The sequence below is a fragment of the Rhinolophus ferrumequinum genome, chromosome 21 (assembly GCF_004115265.2).
Source record: "Rhinolophus ferrumequinum isolate MPI-CBG mRhiFer1 chromosome 21, mRhiFer1_v1.p, whole genome shotgun sequence".
Lineage (NCBI taxonomy): Eukaryota > Metazoa > Chordata > Mammalia > Chiroptera > Rhinolophidae > Rhinolophus > Rhinolophus ferrumequinum.
Genome location: NC_046304.1, coordinates 35,893,369 through 35,917,773, shown reverse-complemented (window position 1 = coordinate 35,917,773; position 24,405 = coordinate 35,893,369). Strand labels below are relative to the sequence as shown.

Below are 24,405 nucleotides of genomic sequence, written 5' to 3'. Positions count from 1 at the left end.
TTTGGAGGTTCCCCTGTAATAGAATAGGTTCACTTTGCCATCCCCGTCTTCCCCGGCCCTGCTTGCATGAAGTCCTCTCCTCGTTCACCACCGTGGCAGGCCCAGGAATGCAGAGGGACCTGCACTGGGGCAGACCCCGTGTCATCCCAGATGGTGGAGCAGTGAGAGGAACAAGTGAGTACAATTCCTGCCTTGTTTCTACAACCTCTCAAAGGAGGTAGTTCCCAAAAGGAGACCTCCAGAAGGCCCCCTCCCCAAATCTAAGGGCCTATGGGAGACAGTACGGATAGACTCATAGCACAGACACACGAAGAGCAAGCACTGAGCATCGAAGAACCCCACCACGCCAGTGCCCTCCAGGGAAGGGATGAGGTGAGGAGGCCGCACGGGGAGACTTCTGGGCGTAGAGTGTGAGTGGGTGGAGGGAGAGGCAAGTTGTGAGTCAAATTTTGACGAGAGAGAGGATGAGAGATTTTGTGAGAAGAAAGGAGGTAGGAGGTGGAGTCCAGATGTCGAGTCTCCAGCGCTGTGGAAAGAGTCTGGTGGTCCTGACCCCTGAACTTGGCCCTGGCATACACCAGCTGCATGACCTTGGGCTAGACACCTAACCCCTCAGTTAATGCACCTGACATGGCAAGTTTCCTCAGGCCCCCGCTAGCTTCAAATTTCCCAAATGGGGTGGTAAATAGTGATCTCACAGGGTTGAGATTTAAGAGCAAAATTAAAGGGACCTGATGGGTTCTCAGTTCCTGCCTCTGCTGGGTGCTCAGCGCTCATAAGTCCATCTCCCACATAGGTCCATCTTGTTGACCCTTTCCCTTGGGCAGGTTTCTTTCTTTCTCTCTTCCTCCCTTCCTCCCTTCCTCCCTTCTTCCCTTCCTCCCTTCTTCTTTACCTCCCTCCCTCTCCCTTCTTTCCTTCCTTCCTCCCTCCCTCCCTCCCTCCCTCCCTCCCTCCCTCCCTCCCTCCCTTCCTTCCTTCCTTCCTTCCTTCCTTCCTTCCTTCTTGTTGAGGTGAGGGTCACACGACATAAAATTAACCATTTTAAAGTGAAGTGTATTTAAGACACCATGTTGTGCAACCATGATCTCTGTCTAGTTCCAAAACATTTTCATCACCCCAAAAGGAAATACTTATGCAATTCCTCCCCATTTTCCTCTCTTCAGCCCCTGGCGGCGACCAATCTGTGTTCTGTTTCTATGTTCTTATTTCACCTATTCTAAATGTTTCATATGTAAATGAAATCATACAATATGTGACCTTTTGTATCTGATTTTTTTCACCTAGCATAATGTTGTTGTTGTTTCTTTTAAGATTTTATTGGGGAAGGGGAACAGGACTTTATTGGGGAGCAGTGTGTACTTCCAGGACTTTTTTCCAAGTCAAGTTGTTGACTTTCAATCTTAGTTGTGGAGGATGCCGTTCAGCTTCAAGTTGTCCTTTCAGTCTTAGTTGTGGAGGGCACAGCTCAGCTCCAGGTCCAGTTGCCGTTGCTAGTTGCAGGGGACACAGTCCACCATCCCTTGCAGGAGTCGAACCAGCAACCTTGTGGTTGAGAGGACGCGCTCCAACCAACTGAGCCATCCGGGAGCTCAGCGACAGCTCAGCTCAAGAGGCCGTGTTCAATCTTAGTTGCAGGGGGCAGAGCCCACCATCCCTTGCGGGATCAAGGAATCGAACTGGCAACCTTGTGGTTGAGAGCCCACTGGCCCATGTGGGATTTGAACCGGCAGCCTTCGGAGTTAGGAGCACGGAGCTCCAACCACCTGAGCCACCAGGCTGGCCCCTAGCATAATGTTTTTGATGCTCATTCATTTTATGGCTGAATAATATTCCGTTGTATAGATATACCGTAATTTGTTTATCCAATTATTTGTTGGATAAACAAATGTCTATTATTTGATAGACATTTGGGTTGTTTCCACCTTTTAGCTATTGTGACTAATGCTGCTATGAACACGTGTACATGTATTTGTTTGAATACCTGTTTTCAGCTATTTGGGATACATACCTAGGAGTGGAATTGCTGGCCGTATGGTAATCTATGTTTCACTTTCTGAGAACCGCCAAACTGTTTTCCACAGCAGCAGAATCATCTTACATCCCCATCAGCAGTGTGTGAGGGTTCCACATTCTCCACCTCCTTGCTAGCACTGGTTATTTTCCATTTTTTTGTTAAATTATAGCATCCTAGTGGGTATGAAATGGTATCTCATTGTGGTTTTGCTTAGCATTTCCCTAACGACTTATGTTGAGCGTCTTTTCATGTGCTTCTTGACCATTTGTATATCTTCTTTGGAGAACTGTCTAAGTCCGTTGCCCATTTTTTCCATTGCCCACTTTTTTTGTTTGTTTTCTTTTTTTCCATTGCCCATTTTTAAAATTGGGTTGTTTGTCTTTTTGTCTTGGCAAATTTCTTAATCCCTCTGAGCCCATTTCTTCATTATTAAATGGGGATGCTATTGTCTAAGTGTCCCTGCAAAGGTCTTCCATAGGAATCTATATAAAGGAAGGGCCTGGCGCAGAGTAGGAATGATAAACATTAGCTGCCTCTGAATTAGGTCTGGTCTAGGGTGACCAACCATCTCAGTGTTTGCAGGGTGGTCCTAGTTTTAGCATTAAATGTTCAGCATCCTGGGAAATCCCAGTACGAGGCAGACCAGGACAGCTGGCCACCCTACTATGGCCCCAGGTATGGTAGACTGTTTATATCCTTGCCACATCAGCACTCTAAACCTCAATTTCCTCCTCTGTAAGGTGGAACTGAGAATGCCTCACAGAGTTGTTATAAAAATCAGTCAAGCTAATTGGTTGACAGAAAGTGGTTTCTCAGAAAGGTCTGAGAAAAAAGGGATGGGTGTTCCCCCCACCCCCAGATCGTACCTGGAAGTACAAAAATAGGATTCCAGCCACAAAAAAGGATTTCCTGGCCTTGAAGCCTTAGGTGTGACTCTTCCTAGCCTCACTGCTCCTCAGAGTTTGGTGGGAAACCAGCAGTACTGGCCGTACTGGGAGTGTTAGAAAGGCACAGGTCAGGCCCCTCAGACCTGCAGAATCAGAATCTGATTCCCAAGTGGTTTGTGTCCACATTAAAGTGTGAGAAGTACTGCTTTATGCCAAAGGCTTTGAAGCAGGAGAAATAATCCAGGATATGAAAATGCATCCATAAATTCATCACAGCACTATTTGTGAGAGCATAAAAATTGGAAGCTACCTAAAGGCCCAAAATTAGGGAAATAGTTAAGAAAATTGCGGGTTTTCTTCTGAGTAGAGAGCCACGAAGCCATAACAAATGATGGTTACAAGACATGTTCAACATCAAACACTGCTTTAGATATCATGAAACGTGACCAACGCAGCTCTCATACCCGCATGACCAGCAGAATAATAATCATGGGAAATTATATACGTATGAAAAAGACTAGAAAGAAATAAGCCAAATGGGACCAGGTAAAGGATGCGGGAGGCCTGCTTTTGTTTTCGCTTTTCCTTGTCCTGATTCTCTGTGGTTATATGATGTATATTGACGCTATCAAAAGCTCTGATTGGCTGATGTGCCTCCAAAAGCCCACATGTTGAATCAATGCCAGGACAAAATGATTCTTCCATTTCCATGAAGTGTTGGGGGCATGGAGAAATGCTTTGTCCAGAAAGCCAGTCTACACACTCTGTTTCCAAGCCTGGTCCAACCCCCACTTCCAGGGCCTTCTTAGGTCAGCCTCATCCACCCTGATACCTCTTTACCCCAAACCCTCGGTGCCCATGCAAGTACCCCTTTGTCTAGCCTGGGTTCCTCCCTTTCCGGGGTGAGACCTGCTTTCTGTACCTCTGTGATGACAAGTATTCAGTGTGGGTTTGTTTCAATCTGATGCTCGAATCCTTCCAGAGGGCAGATGGAGGTTATTGTGTGGACACATGCGCAAAGAAAGTAATAATAACAACAGGTAACGTTAAAGGAGCCCTTCCTGAGTGTAGGCCTCATTCTGTGGCCTTGCATTTAACTCGCCCAACTACCCCAGGAGGCAGGTATTTCTAATACTACCTTGGAACAGAGAGATAAAGTGCTTACCCAAGGTCACACAGCTAGTGAGTGGCAAAGCCAGCACGAGAACTTAGGTCTTTCTGTCTTTGGAGTCTGAGCGTTTAACCACTGTGTCCTCGTGGACAAAACTGAGTGACATGTTGGTCCAGACAAAGGGTGCTTTTAGACCAGCACTTTACCAAGTTCACTGTGCAAGAGAATCCCCTAGAGAGCTTGTTCACATGCAATTTTGATCCAGAAGGTTTGGGGTTAGGCCCAGGGTTCTGCACTTCTCACAGGCTCCCAGGTGTCGCAGATGCTCCTGGGGTACACTTTGAGTAGCCAGGATGTAGAAAACATTCCTATTGGTCCTGTAAGGCCTCATGGAATGGTGGAGGCAGGGGATGGGATGCTCCCACCCCAGGAATCCCGTCAGCACTCCTGGGTTGGACCCAGCTGCCTGGAGCGCCATCCTGACATGCCTGGCCAGCTAGGCCTTTCCAGCAGGCCCTACAGGGTGCCCTTGGTTGCCTGCCCTGGCATTTCCACCTGCCAGTTAGCTGGCAGGTGATGGGCCGATGGTGACAGCTTAGCCGGAGTTCCTGTCCAGAAACGTCTTGAGCTCAGCCAAGGTAAATGCTACCCCGCTGTCAGAAATGAAGTGCTGGCAGGCTCCAGGCATGAATAATTGAGGCAGAAGAGACATTGTAATAGCAGACGTTTAGGATGGAGCTGGGGATGGCTTTGAGCAGGCAGCCTCCACAATTAAGACCTTTTCCTGGAAAGGTCCAACAAAATCAGCATCATAGCTCGCACTTATCAAACACCTACTGTGGACCCAGCACTCAGCTAAGAGCTTTCCATTGATATGTTTTGTCTAATCCTTTCACAAACCCTGAGAAAAAGGTTATTGATGGAACGGACACTCAGAGAGGAGAGTGATGCTTGGCACCAACTCTGATGTAGTGGAGCCAGGTTTTGAACTTGGGTCTATCTAATGCTACAGCCCGTGCACTTGATCCTAGAGCGATGGTTTTCAGATTGCACTCCACGGGAACCCTAAGGTTTCCCACAGATGCTTCCCGGACTGCTGTGAGACGGAAGGCGTGGAGAAGGAAGTAGCACAGCAGGCTGGGCTCTAGACCCTTCTCTTTCCTTCCCCCAGAGTGGCCTTACTTTGATGTGATTTACATGTTGAGCTTCCATGGAGATTAATTGGAAGAAAGGATTTCATGGCCAAAAATATTTGAAATCTACATCATGCTGCCTCCCCAAATGAATGGGGTTTATTGAGTAGGGTTTCTTGCATGCATTTCGAGGAAATATGGTTCCCTTTGGTGGATTTGCCAAGTGGTCTGGCTTGTGCTACATTTTCTGACCCTCTGTAATGTCATGACACCCCATCACAGCTCCTAGCCTCCAGTGCACAGTGCCTGGAGGACTGCCCTCTGGGGTAATGTGACTGTTCCACAAATAGCAGGTCAGATGCAGTGACAGGCTGAGAACTGAGTGAATTTCTCAGAGAAGTTGACAGGCAAGCACGGCCTCTAAATCCTTTTTCAGAGATAAGATATATCTATATGGATTATTGTGAAAAAGCCCTCAGACTGACTGGCCTGAGGCGGCCGCTTAGGACCTTGTATTAATTAGGATACAGAGTCAGCTATTGTAACAAATGCCCGGCTGATGAGGCAGTTAGACCTGAGAGAAGTTTATTCTTCTCTCATATGTAATAGCGTGAGCATAACTAGGCAGGGGTTGATGTAGTGTCTCCATGGCACCGGGGACCCAGGTTCCTCCTATAGCATGTGCCTTCCATGTTGTGGTCCAAGATAGCTGTGTCAGCTCCCAGCATCCCATCTGCATCCCAGCCAATGGAAACTAAGAAAGGTGAGGGCTGCTCATTCCTACCGAGGGCAATCATTTTGCTCGTCTTCCATTGGGCAGACGTAGTCGTGTAGCCTCACCCAGCTGAAAGGAGGGCTGGGAAACATAGTCTAGCTGGGTGGTGATGTGCTTAACTAAAATTGGGGGATTCTGCTACTAAAGAAAGAAGGGGAGAATGGTCATTGGAAGGCATTTATCAGTCTCTGTCATGGGTGGACTTCTACAATCAAAACTGCTGGTGCCAATGGCAGCATGGTCAGGGACCCGCAGTACTGGATGGGAAACAACCCCAAGTTTGGAGAATTCCAAGCCGTATGATTCTTTTCCTGGTGGTCAGTCAAGAAGCCAGCAGGGATTGACTTTGTAAAAAAAAAAAACCACATGGTGGCCTGTGTATTGCCACAGAAAAGTTCTCCTAGAAATTTGGTTTCTCACTTCTCTCTTCTGGGGTACCTCATGAGCAAGACTGCCCTAGCTAGGATCCTTTGGTCCCAAGGAGCCATTTGAGCTGTCTCAGGGGAAGGATTTATAGTGAGGGCACAGAGACCTATTATGGGATCCAAAGGCTGGCAACCAAGGACAGCATGACCCCAGGGACCTGGAAAGCTCTTGGGAACCAGGACTGCTTTCTGTCGCTCGAGGTACACCTCAATTCTTCTCTCATTTTTGTTTACCCAGTATATATTTTTTGAAGCCAGGTGCATGCAAGGTTTTCCTTCTCCTTTCTATGGACTGCAAGTCACACTTAGGACTATGCCCTGATGACCTCAGAGTCACTCATGTTCCACACTTGCTGAGCGGCTTCCAGCCACTTGATCTAATAATACACTCCGTCCGTGTTTAAGCTGGGTGGAGCCAGGTTTGTCTTCCTTGCCCTGAAAGTATTTCTCTTGTTAGCTTCACTTTCTCAGAGAAAAGCTTGAGAAATCAGGAAATAACTTCCTGTGTGCAGGGTGTCCCAGCCATGGGAATGCTTGCCTTGGACTTGGATTCCCAGAAGAGGCAGTTAAGTCCTTTGCAACTGGCTTTTGTGTCACTTGCCATCACTGATGGGGGTGGGTACTGTCCTTGCTGGAGTGACACTGCACATTCTCAGCATAGCCTCTGGCTCTATCAGCTGAAGCATCCTTGTGATTGAACTAATTCAGCAAGCAGATCCCTAACACCTTCCATATGCCAGGCGCCAAGCCCTGCGCTAGGTGGGTGCTAGGGCTGAGGAGATGAATGTGACCCGGTCCCTGAGCTCTGTGCTCCATAAAGGACCCACGCTGGTTCTTCTGATTTTAACCAATGACTGATAAGTGGCCCAAGTTGCCCTCCAGTGGGGCAGTTACTTAAAGACCTGGGAAACAGTGGACAGAGGAAAAGTCACTGTCTTTGAGTGAGACTGACCTGGTTTCAGATGTGGGCCTCAGTTTCCTCACTTATAAAATGGGTCTAATTTTAGTCCTCACCTCCCAGGGTTGTCCTATAGTGATGCATTTGAAAGGCCTAGTGCAAATGTCACAGCTCTGCCAATGCCGGCTGTCCTTCTCTTTCCTCCCATTCTCCCGGGCCTCTCCCCCCAACTCTTACAGACTTTGTTCTTGGCTCTGCCCAGGAGTGGCCCCAGCTCCAAGTTGTCCCTTCCTCTCCAGGCTGCAGTTTGGCCTCACTCATCACCACGGAGCCTCTTCAGGCCAGGGCTCTAATAGATATAGCTCCTGGCCTTGCTGTCTTGGGGATAACCAAAGTCACCTTGCACCCAGGAGAGGTGGTCTGTTGGGGCTTGTTTGGGACTTGTGGTAGATTCTTCATGGTGTTACCCCCTCAGGCAGTTCCCCTGGCAGGCGGGCTGCACTTGGCACTTTTAAGGCCTGAAGCAGAGCCTCGGCCTCGCTCACCTGGCCTGAGCAGGGGTCCACATGTGCCAAGGCCCCCGCTCTCCTAGGGATCTGCTGACTCACTGGAGAGAATCTCTGCCTAGGAGTTACAGCAGCACCTCCTTTAGTTTCGGATTATCCTGAGTCAGCATAGCTGAAGACTTTTTGTCAGTTAAGAGGTGCCACGGGAGCGTTTCTAGGGAACTCCAAGAGTGAGATGATTCTGCCCACGGATCCCCCAATGCTGGGAGGAGGCACCCAGCCCGCCTTCCTCAGGGGAGCAGCTCTGGCTGGGCCGGTGGTCTGGTTTCTTTTATGGGAAGCAGAGGACTCAGAGCAACGGGCTGGTGATACGCGTCCCCACTCACCCCACCCTTTGAGTCTTGGTGAGGCAGCAAGAGACATGTCAGCATGTTTGGGTTTCATAACTGTGGAGCATGGCTTCTGTCCAGGGCCCTCATTTCCAATGCGTGAGGGTTTGGAGAACACTCTCACCAGGTGAGTCCCAAGAAGCAGGTGATGGAAACCTGACCTTTCTCCCAGCCTGCAAGCAGCCATTTTATTTTTATTTTTATTTATTATTTTTGTTTTTGCAAGCAGCTATTTTAAACACAGGCCTGCTCAGGTTCCTAGGGGGGGAGCTGTATTCAGTTGACTCCCACCGTCCCCAACAGCTCCTGTTCCCTGTTAGTTGCTGTACTGCTGTGTTTGGTAACAGCAGGATGCATGGGGGTAGCAATCAGACAAAGGATGGGCAGGCCTTCAAAAACTAGGCTTTCAGACTCTGCAAGAGCATTCATTCATGAACGAATTCTCCAACTAAGCACATACTCTGGCTTAAACACCATAGATAAAGGCTGACCTTACCTGTGGGGAACTTATAGGAGAGATGGAGACCCAGGAGGAAATGACATGGCATCTGATCCCCTGGGGAGTCTGGTGAGAGGCAGAAGCAGAAGGGGCTGCTTCCTTGATGGAGGCTGTAAACTCTGGACATCAGCACAGCTGCTTTCGTTCCACGAGCAGAGTGGGGAGCAGTGTTTCCTCCTCTGGGCACCTTCTGGGACCCCAGGGTGGGTGACGGTGGCAGCAATGGCAGACAGCATCCTTGTTGTGGGCACTTGCCTTCACCACTGGTGGGGTAGCATCGGCATGGCCCCCTCAGGTAGCTTCCTGAGTAAAACCAGAAATCCAGCAAGGGTGGGCTCATGTAAGTTTCACAAATGGTACACACACCCCTTGAGGGCTCCCATGGAGGGTGGGGGCCATTGCAAGGGGTGGAGGTCCTCCACGGGCAAGTAGGGGGAAAAGATCAAAAAGAAGGTGAAGTTTCAGCTGAGCATTGGAGGAGTAGGAATCCGCCAACGGGAGAAGACAAGGAAAGTCATTCCAGGCGGGAGGGTCAGCATGTGCAAAGGTGTGAGTGACCACGGGGGGCCTGAGACATCTGGTGTGGTGGGTGGAGACACAAGCATGCACAGGGGACATAGAGAAGGCAAGAGAAGTGAAACTGGAGAAGGGAGAACTGGCTCGTGAGGAGGGGACCTCGCATGCCAGGCTGTTTGGGCTTTGTCACGAGGGCAGTGGGAGCCCCAGGTCTTTGTGAGCCAAACGATGTGGTCTTGGACGTGTGTTAGCTCTGTGTGATGGACGTGAAACCAGGCAGGAGGAGCGGTATGCACTCTACTCCCGTCCAACATGTTTCTTCTGCTCATCTTCTCCCAGCTCTGCCCAGATTCTCAGACTGTGTCACTTGTCAGAAGAACAGAGTCTGCCTCCTGGCAGGTGGGGAGAGCAGGCATCTTGTCCCCGCTCATGCTGGGCCCAGGGCAAGGGCTGGCTGGGCAGCTGGCAGGTTGGCAGGGAGAACATGGTCTGCTCTGCTGTGTCTGCAGCCTCGGCTGCTGGACAGCTTGATTGATGACCTACGACGCCCAGCGCTCCTCACGGGTCAGCAGCACTGTCTCGGCAGCAGCGGCCAAGTGAACCTGCCCACTTTGCTCCATTCCTCCTACAGCTGGCGCCCCCTGGACGGGCTGAGATGCTATGACATCGCCTCCTCTCCTGGCTCTTCTACCCTTTCTGCCAACCATTTTCTGGCCTTCTTTATATCCTGGCCCTAAATGCTCCTGTGCAGGAGAGGTTTCACAGAATTAACACCCAGCCTGCTGTGTTCTGGCTTGTTCTTTATTTTATCCCCATTGGGCACATAGTAGAGGTTAGAAATATATCTTGAAGGAATCTTTGCTGCTTCTCCCCCCTTTCTCAACCCTCTAGTGACTGTATATGGGCCCTGTATCATCTCTGCTTGAAGGTCTGCATCTGTGCATTCTGCTTGCATAAGTCCCACCTCCTGCATCAGACTAGCAACTCCCCAAGATCAAGGGTCTGCCTCCATCTTTAGACTGGAAGCTTCTAAGCTCCTAAGTTTTTTCTTTTTCCTTAAATAGGGTACTCCCCAGAGCAGGAACTATGTCTCCCTCTCAGTCTGGGAGCTCCCCGAAGACAAGGGCTCTGTTTGGGGCTTCCCTGTCTGTTTCTCTCTGGTACCCCAAGCCAAGCTCTGCCTTGGGCATGCTCCACGGGGACACAGGGTCTGCAGGAAAAGCCTCCTGGCCTGTCTGGAAATGGCAGGGCTGAGCAGGGGTATAGCAAGTGTGGATTAGGCTGGGCCAGAGCTGTAGGGGCATGACTGGGGTGAGGTGCTGAGCTGTCTGCAGCCAAGGGAAACCCAGGGGCTCCCAGGCCTAAGCCAGCCTTCTGGGCCACAGGCCCAGGTCCCTGGGAGAGCCATGACTTCTTGTATCTAGAAGCCTGGGTGTAGGGGGAGGTACAGAGGGTGGTTCTTGGCATGCCTCATGCCTCATGCCTCTGTCTTCTGTGGCGACAGGAGGACAACCACAGCTACTATGTGTCACGTCTGTACGGCCCCAGCGAGCCCCGCAGCCGGGAGCTCTGGGTGGATGTGGCCGAGGCCAACCAGAGCCAAGTGAAGGTCCACAGAATCCTGTCTAACACCCACCGGCAGGCTTCGGTGAGTGCCCCAGTTCCTGGCAGCACTACCCTGGGCTGGGAGGCTGGGGGCCAGCCCACACCACCTGGTCAGTGCGCATGGCTGTGGCCTAAGATCTGTGATCTGGGAGGTGCCTTCCAGGGAATCACGGGTGGCTTGGCTAGAGTTGGGGTGCCCACCTCTGCCAGTAGTCCTGTCAGCCTTGGATATGCCTGCCCCTCACCCTGTTCCGACAAGCATGGGGCAATGTTGGTGCCCAGCCCCCTGGCCTGCAGCTTGTCCCGTACTGACTCTCTCCCGTCCCCTGCAGAGAGTGGTCTTGTCCTTTGATTTCCCTTTCTACGGGCATCCTCTGCGACAGATCACCATAGCAACTGGAGGTAAGGCTGTGTCCATGGGTTTGGGGGAGGGTTTGGAGATCTCAGCCAGAACTTCGGGGAGCTACCTGAGGCGGTTCAGTGGAGATAGGGTTAGAGATAGGCTTGTGTGGATGGACTGGGGAGGGACCCACATCTGGCTCTTGGTAGTCCACTTTCAGGAGGGAGATCAGTGAGTGTGACGAAACACCTCCTTCATATTAGCTGACTGGTTCGTGTGTGTGTGTGTGTGTGTGTCCCTCTGGGCCAGCTCAGGCCAGTGTGGGCAGTTCGTGTGGTCCCTTTGTTTTTGAGTCTATGAATGAGAAGGAAAGGGAGACTGCATTGAGAGCTTTGTTCCCGGGACCAGGCTCCCTGTTGATATTAGGAACCCATCTTTGATTCCTGTGTACTTCCCCAGGGGGAGGGAGAGGTGGGAATTTGTGCCCACCTGAGAGTCAGGGAGAGCCTTCTCTGGTCGGGGACTCTTTTGCTCCATGTACGCCTGACCTGAGCCCAGCAGTTGGGGATGGGGGCAGAGACCCGAGGCTTGCTTCTAGCTATGTCTGCACTACCCCTTCCTGCCCTTGGGGGGAAAACTCAAGGAAGCAACTGCTCTGGGCCCTCTCTGGTGATTCGTCTGCCCTTCTCCCCATCCCAGGCTTCATCTTCACTGGTGACGTGATCCATCGGATGCTCACAGCTACTCAGTATGTGGCCCCTCTGATGGCCAACTTCAACCCTGGCTACTCCGACAATTCAACAGTTGCTTACTTTGACAATGGTGAGACCAGCTCTCAGAGTTTGTCACCCAGCACCGGGGCACCCCTGATCCAGCCCCTTCAGAGGCGCCCAAGGCCCAGAGAGGGCAAGGGACTTGCCCACAGTCACACAGCAAGGCAGCCACCCCAGCTTTCCTTATCTGTGAGATGGCGACAAGATGCCTGCTACTCAGCAGGATCCGAAGAGATAACAACATGAAAGTGCTTGGCTCTTAGTAGAGGTGAAATAAATACTAGAGACCTTTACTGTTTCTTACTCTCACCAGGTTGTCCCTTGAGCACCCACCCTCCTACCGCAGGAGAACAAGCATTTCTCCTATTTCTCCTCCTTTTCATTTTCATCTCAAGTGTCAGGCTAGGCAAGAAGGAAGGGGCATGCTTGGGGTGACAGATGATCAAGCACTGTATCTGCGGGCTGAAGTAGGCTCTTCTGGTTCCTCTCCAACTTGGAAGTCAGGTTGATATTTGTGGGTTGCCCAGCTCCTGCCTCCAGTAAAATCTGCAAACTGCCTCCATCATCCCTGAGGGACCCGACCTGTGACCGATCCTCTTTGGCCACCATTTCTGCAATGCGCTACTCCCTGAACTACCTTTCCATCCAGCCAGGTCTCTGCTCTTCTCCACAGGGACAGTCTTTGTGGTTCAGTGGGACCACGTCTACCTGCAAGGATGGGAAGACAGAGGCAGCTTCACCTTCCAGGCAGCTCTGCACCGAGACGGCCGCATTGTATTCGGCTACAAAGAGGTGAGTGAGCCCTGCTGCAGAGATGGCTGGGTCTTGTGGAGCCTTTTCTTCATTCAGCAAATATTTGTAGAGAACCTGCAATGTGTCAGGCGTAGGGCTTGGTGCTGGGGATACAGCAGTTAATGAGATGGCTGTGGGCCTTGCCCTTGTAGAGCTTAAGGCTTGTTGAGGAGAGAGACAATCATTGCAGGGACAAATGTAGAATTGCCACTGTGACAAGTCCTCCTAAGTCAAGGTGCCTGGTGCCAGGAGAGCCTTCTGTGGGGCTCTTTACATCAGCAGGGGTCAGGGAAGGCTTCCCTAAGGAAAAGAATCAAAATCTGCAGGATGCATAGGAGTTAAGGAAACAAAGAGGAGAGTACAGTAGGTTCCAGGAGAAAGAAAAGCATGTGCAAAGGTCCTGTGACAGGACAGAGCGTGGCTGGTACAAAACGCTGAAAGAAGGCAACATGGCCGGAGGGGAGAGAGTAAGAGGGGCAAGACACAGCAGGGAAACACCAGATTTGTCTTTGACCAAGGTCATTCTGGCTTCACAGTAGAAAATAGATTGTTGGAGGCTCAGAGGGAACGCTGGGAGAAGATTTAGGAGAGAGGTGATACCAGCTAGGAGTCTGGTGTGTGTCTGGGAGGGTGATGGGTGAGAACTGGATAGATTTGATAGCCAGTTAGCCAGCTAATTAATAGGATTTAGCGATGTATCAGATGGAGGAGGGGGAAACGAAGAAAAGGGAGGGGCCGTGGTTGACTCCTAGGTATCTGGTGTGCATGGAGGTTACCATTCACAAAGATGGAGTAAAGAATAGGAAATGTGCTTGGAGGTGGTGTGGGGAGGACTTGAAATTTGGATGGGGCCCTTGGGTGTGAGATGTCTTCACATCCTCCAAGAGGCGACTGAGCACAGATGGGTCTGGAGCTCAGAGGGGAAGTCTAAGCTGGTACAAGAGTGTGTAGGGCGAAGATGGAGCCTCTTCTCCCCTGCTGCAGATCCCTATGTCCATCCTGGAAATCAGTTCTTCCCAGCACCCTGTCAAAGCCGGCCTGTCAGATGCCTTCATGATTCTCAACTCATCCCCGGATATACCAGGTGAGTCCCCGGGGATCCCATAGAGACCTGGTTGGGTTGGACTCATCTCAGACTGACCCAGGCTGGTGGTGGGATGGCAGTGGCGGGGGCGGCGCGGATGGTGGAGGGTTGAGCGGGAAGAAAGGGGCATAGGAGTTCCAACCTTTCTCCCTTAAAGGAGAGGAACCGTTTTTTCCCAATGAAATCTCCAGTGGGAGGCACTGCACCAGCTGTTGAGGGAAAAGAGGGCCAGGGCCCTTCCACTCAGCAACCCCTCCATTTAGAACATTTCCAGATGCTAAATTAGGGTTTGTGAGTCCTCCCAGGCACAGCCATAATTATCTCCCTATCAGGTGGTAGAAGGAGCACCACAGGCGCTCCAGGAGACAGAAATATTGGGTTTCTCTCCCATCCCTGACCCCCACTCTCCCACTTCCCCTTTCTGAGGCACCTAGGGATGCCAGGTTATTTCTAGAGTTACAAGCCATCAGGTAAGTATCTGTAGTCTATTTAACACACAGGATGGCATACGATGCCACTCTTCTGCTCCGGAACAAACTATACCCTGCCCACCATTCCATACAGCACATACCTTGTTCCGTTTTGGCTGCACGCCAGCCCATTGTACAGATGGCCTTCGTTTAACCAGTCCCCTGGGCACAGACTTCTCAGTTGTTTCCAATCTTTTGCTACAACAAATAATGCTGCAGTGGCTATGCTTGCAAGCAGGTACTTTTATGCCTCCGTGTGAGTATTTCCATAAGATAAATTCCCACCACTTCACCTGCCCCCTCCCTGGACACCCTTCCCAAATTCCCAGTGCTCTAGCAAGTGGCTCGGCAAGGACCTCAAGACCCTGTTCCATTGCTGCTGTCAGCTTCTGCTCTACCTGGTTGGTTAACGTCTGTGCTGAGCTGGTTGCTGAATAACCTCAGAATCACCCTGACTGTATTAGTCAGCTACTTCTGCATAGCAAATTACACTGAAACTTACTAGCTTGAAACAACGAACACATCATCTCTTCCTGATCTGTGGATCAGAAAGCAAAACACACGACTTAGTTGGTTCCTCTGATTCAGGGTCTTTCACAGGCTGCCCTCAAGGTGTTTGCCAGGATTAGTTATCCCAACAACTGATGGTGTGTATGTGTGTGGTGGCGGGGGGGGGGTGGGTGAGATCCACCTCCGAGAGCTTTCACAACACTGGTGGTAGGATTCAGCTCCCCACCCAGTTCCTGCCTTGTGGACCTCCCCATAGCACAGCTCCCAACCTGGCAGCTGGCTTCCATTAGAGCAGGCAAGGAAGACAGCAGTGGAGTGTGAGTAAGAGGGAGGCCAGAGTCTTTTCGTAACCTAATCTTAGAAGTGCCATCCTGTCACTTCCATTCTACTGGTTGGAAGCAAGTCACGGGGTCCAACCCACATTCAGGACAGGGTTATACAGCGTGTGACTAGCAAGATGGAAATCTTTTATTATTTTTAAGATTTTTATTAAAAATATAGCTAACATCAATATATGGTGATAGAAAGAGAACTGACTCTGGGTGGTGAACACACAATGTGATATATAGATGATGTATTACAGAAATGTACACCTGAAATCTATGTAACTTTACTAACAATTGTCACCCCAATAAATTTTAATTAAAAAAATATATATATATACATATAGCTAACATACAATATTATATGAGCTTCAGGGACACACCATAATTGTTCAACATTTATAGACCTAAAGAAGTGACCACCATGATAAGTCCAGCAACCATCTGACTCCACAATATTATTGACTCTATTCCCCATGCTGTACATCACATTCCCATGACTTATTTGTTTTATACCTGGAAATTTGGACCACTTATTGCTCTCCACCTTCCCCCCCTTTTAAATTTTCAATTATAGTTGACATTCAATATTATTTTATGTTAATTTCAGGGGTACAGCATAGTGGTTAGACATTTATATAATTTAAGAAGTGATCCCTGTGACTAGTCTAGTATCCACCTGGCACTATACATAGGTATTGCCATATTATTGACTATAGTCCCTATGCTGTACTTTACATTCCCAAGATGATTTTGTAACTACCAGTTTATACTTCTTAATGCCTTCACCTTTTTCACTCTGCCCTTCCACCCCCTCCCATCTATCACCCCAACAAACCTAGTACCCATCTGACACCACACACAGTTATCACAATATTATTGACTATGTTCCTTGTGCTATACCCTACATCCCCACTCTAAGAATTTTGACTTGATGCTGCAGACAGCAAAGAGCCAGACAGAGAACATCATGATCAGATCTCTCTGGCAGTGACAAGAAGCAATGGGGGGCAGATAGAAGGGAGAGTGGAGGCTGGGCAGTGACTGAGGGTCAGGCCCAGGCTTTCACTTGGCTGGTGGACATGATACCTTGGCAAATAGCCCCTGGAGTCCCCGAAGCAGCAGCTCCCACAACAGACCCCTTGCACCTTCTCCGGGTCTCTCAGAACAGGTGCCGCTGCCCTGCTGTTTTTTCAGGTGCACTGTACTTCCTCCCCTACCCCTTACCCAGTCTCCCCACATCTCCCTGGCTGGCTGTGATTACTGTGTAACAACCAATTTGTACTTCTTAATCCCTTCCCCTTTTTTGACCCACATCCCCAAACCCCCTCCCATCTGGCAACCATCAAAATGTTCTCTGTATCTATGAGTTTATTTCTGATTTGTTTGTTCATTTATTTTGTTCTTTAGATTCTACATATAAGCGCAATCACACTGCATCTGTCTTTCTCTGTCTGACATACTCCCCTTAGCACAATATCCTCTAGGCCCATCCATACCGCCACAGAGGGCAAGAACCCATTCTCTTCCATGGCCAGGCAACATCCCATTGTATATATGTACCACCTCTTCATTATCCATTCTTTCATCGACAGACACCCAGGCTACCTCCACATATTGGCCATTTTAAACAATGCTGCAATGAACATATGGGTGCATATACCCCTTGAAGTAGCGTTTTGAGTTTCTTTAGATAAATACCCAGAAGTAGAATTGGGTCCTTCTTTGTCTCTTGTTATAGCCTTTGTTTTAAAGTCTATTTTGTCTGGTATAATAAGTATGGCTACCCCAGCCTTTTGTTTTTTCTTTTCATTTTTTTCATTTTCATGAAATGTCTTTTTCCATCTTTTTACTTTCTGTCTGGGTGTCTTTCAATCTGAAGTGAGTCTCTTGTAGGCAGCATATGAAAGGGTTTTGTTTTCTTATCCATTCAGCCCTCCTATGTCTTTTGAGTGGAGCGTTTAATCCATTTACATTGAAAGTAATTGTTGATAGATATGTCTATTGCCATTTTATTATTCATAATTTTGATATATTTTTTTTCCATCTTAAAGAATTCCCTTTAACATTCCTTTTAATGAACTCCTTTAGCTTTTTCTTTTCTGGGAAGCTCTTTATCTGTCCTTTGATTTTAAATGATAGCTTTGCTAAGTACAGGAGTCTTGGTTGTAAGTCCTCATTTTACATCACTTTGAATATTTCCTTCCAATCCCTTCTGGCTTGCAAAATTTCTGTTGAGAAATCAGCTGACAATCTTAAGGGAGCTCCCTTGTAAGTTAATAGGTACATGGGAGAGGCCATGCTGTGAACCGAGGATGGCTGCCACCAGTACTGGGCCTGGGGTAGCTCTGCAAAAAGCCAGGACACTCCAAGGGCTGCTGCCATATGCCAGCTCCCTTAAAGTTCAGCTGCTGACAAAGCTTCATGCAGTATTCAAGTTGGGTGAGGCAGGGTCTCAAAGAGTCACTAGAGTGGGAAGAATTATGGTCACCAGCTTAATGTAGATTCTGGTTTGGTGTCAGTGCTGAGCCTGGAGCTACTCGGAAAAAGTCTCAGAGCTCACCAGAGCCAGTCGTCTTCCTCCTGGGGCCCATGGACTCCAATAGTTTTCCAAGAAAGAGTGCAGTGTGGATGGGGCTTGCTGCTTGCAGCCACTGGGTGGGGTGGGATCCCAGTGAGTCTGTAGGGCAGAGCCCTGGAGCTCATCAGACCAATCAGATTCAGATTTGGCCAGAAGTGTAGGGGGCGGGCTCAACATATTAAAGATGCCTGCCACCTGCCTGGCTGCATGGGAGAAGGACCCCACACAGGGAAAATAGCAACTGTCCTCCAGCCCTGGCCTTGAAGCCACACACTTCAATCTGTTCCCCGTATGCCTCTGACGCCCCCCAAGTCACCATTTCTCCACTGGAGCCCAAAGTGAGTGCTTCTGAGTGAGTGAGTCTATGCGTGGGCCATTTAAGAGGATGTCTGGGTTTCCCGCAGCCTTCTGTCCCACACAGATGGTTGGAATCCCCACTGTTTTCCCAGCCAGATGTTGTGGGGGCTCCTCTTCCTGGAGTGGGGCTGGGGTCCTTCACTCCTCTGAGGGGAACCTTCGAGGCTGAGGTATCCCTTCCTATTTTTAACCACTATATGGAGGTTTGGGACCAGCCCAGTTTGTGTCTCTGCCCCTCCTACCAGTCTCAACATGGCATCTTCTTTATATCCTTAGTTATAAAACTTCTGTTCAGCCAGATTTCAGATGGTTCTCTGGACTGAGTGTTCTATAACTTAGATGTAATTTTTATGTGTTCACGGGAGGAAGAGGCACAGTGTTTATCTACTCCACCATCTTGGATCTCCTTTAGTATTGATTTTTTTTTTTTAATTAAAGAAAAGTTTCCATTTGTTAACAGGGGCCATTTTAGAGACTACTTACCACACTGATTATAATCCTGTCCTCAGGCACTGAGCTTTAGAGTATCTTATTGGATCATCCTCCCAACATTGTAAGTGAATGTTCAGTAGTCCCCTCTTATCCGTGGTTTCACTTTCTGTGGTTTCAGTTACTCATGGTCAACCATAGTCCAAAAATATTAAATGGAAAAATCCGGAAATAAACAATTCATGTTTTAAATTGCACATCATTCTGAGTAGCATAATGAAATCTTCTGCCCTTCTGTTTCATTCTGCCCAGAACGTGAATCAACCCTTTGTCCAGCATATCCATGCTGTATATGCTCCCTGCCCGTTAGTCACTTATTGACTGTCTCATCAGAAGGTCTATAATAGCATAACGCTACATCACACTGCCTATATCATTCACCTCCCCTCATCTCATCATGTAGGCCTTTTATCATCTCACATCATCACAAGAAGAAGGGGGAGGACAGGACAATAAGATATTTTGAGAGAGACCACATTCATATAACTTTTATTACAGGATATTGTTATAATTGTTCTATTTTATTAGTTATTGTTAATCTCTTACTCTGCCTAATTTATAAATTAAACTTCATCATAGGTATGTATATAGGGTTCAGCACTGTCCACAGTTTCAGGCATCCACCAGAGGGTCTTAGAACATATTCCCTGCAGATAAGGGAAGACTACTGTATGTTTGTCACTTTCTAAATGAGGACACAAAGGTTCAGAGAGGTGGAGTGACTTGCTTGTGTCACATAGCAATGAAAGGGAGAACTGAAAACCAGATGTTCTGGGGTTTTTAAACTCCCTGGTCCACCATGGAGACTTTCTAAACCGGACCCACTTCCATTGCATCCAGAGGGGTGAATCCTTTCCTCCTCAGTCCCCCCAAACACCCACAGCCTTATCTGCACACACTTCCTGTTTTGCAGGAAGGACAGTGATGCACGCTCCAACCTCCCCATGTATCACTGAAGCACTGGGGCAGGATCTGGTCTGTTTCATCTGTGCCTCCCTCAGAGGGCTTTGTGCACAGCAGAGCCTCAGGAAATGTGTGTTGGATCCAGCTGTTGAATAAGGGTGAATTAGAGGAAGTCAGATCCCCTGGGAGTGTCTGCATCTGAGGCTCCTCTGTGCTTCTGGAATAAAAAGCTGTTTTAGAGCCAGCCAGGGAGATGTGGGGAGACTGGGTAAGGGGTGGGGGAGGAAGTACAGTGCACCTGAAAAAACAGCAGGACAGCCGCGCCTGTTCTGAGAGACCCGGATGAGGCGCAAGGGGTCTGTTGTGGGAGCTGCTGCTTCGGGGACTCCAGGGGCTGTTTGCCAAGGTATCATGTCCACCAGCCAGGTGAAAGCCTGGGCCTGACCCTCAGTCACTGCCCAGCAGCTCCCAGCCTCCACTCTCCCTTCTATCTGTCCTCCATTGCTTCTTGTCACTGCCAGACAGATCTGATCATGATGTTCTCTGTCTGGCTCTTTGTTGCCTGTAGCATCAAATTACAATCCTTAGAGTGGCATTCAAGGCCCTGGGCAGCTGCACACAGCCTGACTTTATAGGCTCACCTCCAAACCCTCCTGTCACGCACCACTCTGTCCAGGAAGCTCTGGTCTGTGTGTTCTGTGTTCCCCAAACATGCCAAGGACTATCCGTATGTCTGTGACACAGTCCCTGTCTAAAATATCCCCCAGGCCAACCAACCCTTTTGCCAGTTGGCAAAGCTCAGATGTCGCCTCCTCCATGCAGCTCACATGTCACCTCTTCCATGCAGCAGACTTGATGGTTTCCTCCTCCACCCCCGTAGCACTTTGTTGATACCTTTAATATTGATCTCTTCACTCTGCCCTGCTTATCCACTTTCTCCCCAGTTAGCTGTGAGCTCCCTAGGGGCTCACTGTGGCCCCAGACTTAGCCCAGTGCCATGGTAACAGCCCAGGAGTGTGTGCTGCCAAAGATCCCCTGTCACCTGCTCTCTGCTGACCCCAAGTGGGAACTGGGCCTGACACCACTTAGGTTTGGGGTTGAGTGGTTTGGTATTTGTTATCTCTTTTTGTCAAGATTTTTAGCTTGGGGGTCCAGGCATAGACTTTGGGAAGAAAATTGAGGTGCCCTAGATGGAGCATATTCACATGCCTGCATTTTTCTGGGACAGTCCCCATGGCCTTCATTGGGTGTTAAATGCTTTGGGGAGTGATGGCTTTTATGTGGCTAAGAGGTCAGGTTCCTCTGGGTCTGATATTCAACCCAGGAAATAGGGAACTCGTTTGGATTAGGTTGAGCTGCAAATAACAAACAGTAAATCCCAAATGACCAGAGCTGAAATGAGACAAGTCCAGGGAGAGTGCTCTCGTCTGCAAACCTATCACCATGGATATTCCTGTTGTCCAAGCCCAGTTGGTCCTACAGAATGAGTGGCGTCACTGCCCTTGTCCCCAAGCGGGGCTCCTTCCTGCCTGGGGTACTATGAGGTCGAGTTTTGTTCCCCACTATTCAAGAATCCCCCTGCCACTGAACCCTGTTGCGGGACTCTCCTTTCCCAGCCTCCAAACACATGCCTCCCCGCCAAGCCTGAGGGCAGAGGGAATTCTGCATAGTCTCACTCCTGGGTTTGAGAGGAGGACAATTTTTCTTACCATTACTTCCTTATATAAACTATTATACAGGTTTTGGAGCAGGGGTCTGCAGAGTGTGTTTCGATGCAGAGAAAAGATTCATGAGCAATTGGCAGCATCTTTTTGCAGAGGCACACAAAACACACAGAATAGCTTATACACTTTTTATTTGGCTGGAGAGGCCCCCAGAAGTCAATATAATTTCCTCTATTCACTTGTTTAAGAAACGCTTTCTTTCATGGACAGTATAAAAGCAACTTTAGTGTAGCCGATGTCAAAATGGACAGATTCTGAGTTTGTGGAATCAGTTAATAAGCCTTCGTTATTAAAGACTGCCCCTTGGCTAGCCCCAGGATGGCCTCAGACGGCCCTAACACTTGGGCCATCTCCTTTACCAGAACTTTCCTTTCCTTTCAAAGGCAGATGTGAGTCCAGAAATGTGTCAGAGGCCTGTGCTGTACCTCTGTGATGGGTTGCTGGGTGGGAGGCCCCGGAACTGGCTACAGAAGAGTGAGAAGGACTAGCCAAGGGAGGGAGTGGTGGGTGGAGACATGTCATCACCACATCTGGCCCGTTTTGCCTTCTGGCCACTCTGGATAAAGGGTCCTTTACAGTGCTCTCCAATGGAGTTTTTATCCATCTGGGAGCCCTTCCTCCCCTCTTTTCACTTTTCTCTTCTGTTTTTCTCTCTACTCTGTTCCCCAAGTCTTGTCATTTCTTGCCTCCTCTCCTCTCTCGGCCCCTTTTCTACTTTGCTTTAATGCTGAGGGAGAATCTTCCTGGAGTGAGGACCCTCATTGTGTTTACTTCTGGGGTCCCCTGCTGAGGCTCCATTCATAATTATTGAATGAATAACCAAGTTGAGCAAAGGAATACAAGAATGAGTAAATGAACACTTTTTCCTGAGCCACGATTTTATATTTTTTAATGTTAGATCCACTCATTTTGGAGGGAAGTTTGTAGCAGGACCTATCAGTCTGATTTCTTCTGACCAATCCAGCTCTCCCCCATTGGTGTCTGTGTTGAAACAAAACAGGGTGTGTAAACCTCTCTTTTGAACCACTAACATTTCCTGATTGGGCGGCAAGGCTTTCTATGTATGGACCTTAGTATTTCCGAATCTTCGATGAGTAGAAGCAGAGATAAAACAGAACGTGTCCAACTGCCAAAAATGTGGGTTTGGCGTGGCCTCTGTCTTTGTTCCAGAAGGTATTCGCTGGTCACGCAGACAGACGTCATCGTCCTTGGGCGAACCCCAGATGCGGGCAAGATAATCCAAAAACAAATAACTCAGGCAGGGATATTAAAGGTTCTGTTTATAGAGAAATAAAAATATTACCAAAGCCATACACTCAAACAAGCACAAGTTGGCTGTTGAAGTGAGCAAATATTTTTAATCAGAGATGTGTTTCTGCACACCCCCCCTCAACCCCCTGCCCTGCTGGTAGGGCTGTGGTGGGTTTTGGAGGACATCTGACCACCTCTGGTTGCACCCTCACTTGAGGCACACCCCCCACTCTGCTGAGCCCAGCCAGTGGAGAGACCTGTCCCTAGATTCTGGTGTAAGGTTTGCTGGGAGCCCCGCTTTCCCAGGCTGCTGCTTGTGTGTCTCTGTCCCTGAAACTGGCCCCTTTGACAAATTTATGTCTCCATTTGTGCCCCAACCCTGACTCTTTGACCCTCCTGTTTCACTTTCCTTCTGACCAAGGGCCACTGTCCCCTACCTTCTCGTAGGTGGAGAAGTCCTGCAATCCAGCTCTCCTACTTTCAGCTCTAACTTAAGAAGCAGCATATCTGGCTTTCTCTGGCCCACTAGGGGTGGCCCTTTGAAGAAAGGCCATAATCTGTGGTGGGCAGGGGAGGAAGTGTGTTCTTCCTTTGGGCTGTGGGCTGAAGTTATAATAGTGCTGAGGTTTTCATGACTATTTCATGAATGAACCCATTCATTCATTCACAGGCATTTCTTGAGGCCCTGTTATGTGCAGGGCTTGTGCTAGAGGTGGGAGACAGAGACAATTAAGTTGCAGTCTGTGCCCTTGGGGAGCTTGCAGTCTGGTGGCGCGGGTGGCCAGCAAAGTAAATACTGATGGAGCAGTGTAACAGGTGACACCAGACATTGCACAGGGGGCAGCGGAGCTCAGGAGGGGCCACTAACTGCGCCCAAGGGTGGGGGAAGTCTTCAAGGAGGGCATATCCTTTGAGCTGAGCCCTGAAGGATGGGGCAGATAAAGGAAGAAAGGTTTACATAGACCCGCTGGCCACATGTACCTTGGAAGACCTGGCGTTTCACGTTTATTTTTTATCCTATTACATATCGGTGCTAAAAGGGATGATTTTCAGAAGGAGAGATGGTTCCTGCAGGTAATGGATGGGATGGAGCTGTGAGAGGCTGCCTGGACCTGCCCCATCCTCTGCTTAGATGTCCTGCATCCCCCAGCCTCAATCAAAGCCCAGGCCACCTTCACATAGCAGTTAGTGTCACACAGGGAGGGCCCTTCCACACAAATCAGCCTGGGCCTTTGTGAAAATTAAAAATTGGTGCCTCCTCTGGGCAGATGAATTACAGAAAGATGCCTTTCCTCACCCCAATTTCAGACCCCACTCCTGCTTTGTAAGGGGACTTTCTTGTATTAAAAAAAAGTTGTGAAAAAAATGTGTGTGTGTGTGTGTGTGTGTGTGTGTGTGTGTGTGTGTGTGTGTGTACATGGCTACACAGGGCTCTGTGAACCTCGCTCCTTCTGCTTTTGGTGGAGAGTCCTCTCCTACCTAGGACCCTGGTAATCCTGTGAACATCTGGCGGTTACTGCCTGATATGTAGGAGGTTTGCCTCCTGGGCCTCTTCTCTCTCAGACTTGTTTAGGAGAAAAATCAACACACCATTACTAGATCTTTGGGACATTGGTTTGGTGATATTTTTTTTAATTGTAAATATTTCCCTTGGAGTCTTTTAGAAATACAACTAAAGAAACTGTAAGCAGAGGTGTGCTGGAGACACTTGTATAGATTCAGAAGAGCAAATTGGCCAGTTTTCTTCCCAGTTCTGTGCTCAGTGACTCCCAATTGGGAGCTTGAAATCAGTCATTTTGCCACAAAAATCAGCCAATGCTACAAGTGAGGGTCCCTCCCTGCTCCTACCCCTCCCCACGCCAAGAGCCAGTGGTTAAACGTTTTTCTACACACATGGCTTTGCTGAATTTCTGGAACTGCACTGACATCAGGCTTGAGTTTTAAGTCTGGCCTCTGGGGAAAAAACAAAAAGCTGTGTGGCTTTGGGCAAATGAGTTCCCTCTTTGATCTCACTGTCCTCCTTTGTGAAATGGGGAGAACAGTGATG

At 49.0% G+C, this 24,405-nt stretch overlaps 1 protein-coding gene across 1 annotated transcript in view; it reads left to right on the top strand.

Annotated features, from left to right (window-relative positions):
* PLXDC1 (plexin domain containing 1) overlaps window positions 1-24,405 on the top strand; it is a 62,236-nt gene that overhangs the window by 15,887 nt on the left and 21,944 nt on the right. Inside the window, exons 3-7 of the mRNA XM_033090983.1 lie at window positions 10,661-10,804; window positions 11,094-11,163; window positions 11,801-11,923; window positions 12,548-12,666; window positions 13,651-13,750. Coding sequence (XP_032946874.1) covers window positions 10,661-10,804; window positions 11,094-11,163; window positions 11,801-11,923; window positions 12,548-12,666; window positions 13,651-13,750 — 556 coding nt within the window. The remainder of the gene's footprint in view (window positions 1-10,660; window positions 10,805-11,093; window positions 11,164-11,800; window positions 11,924-12,547; window positions 12,667-13,650; window positions 13,751-24,405) is intronic.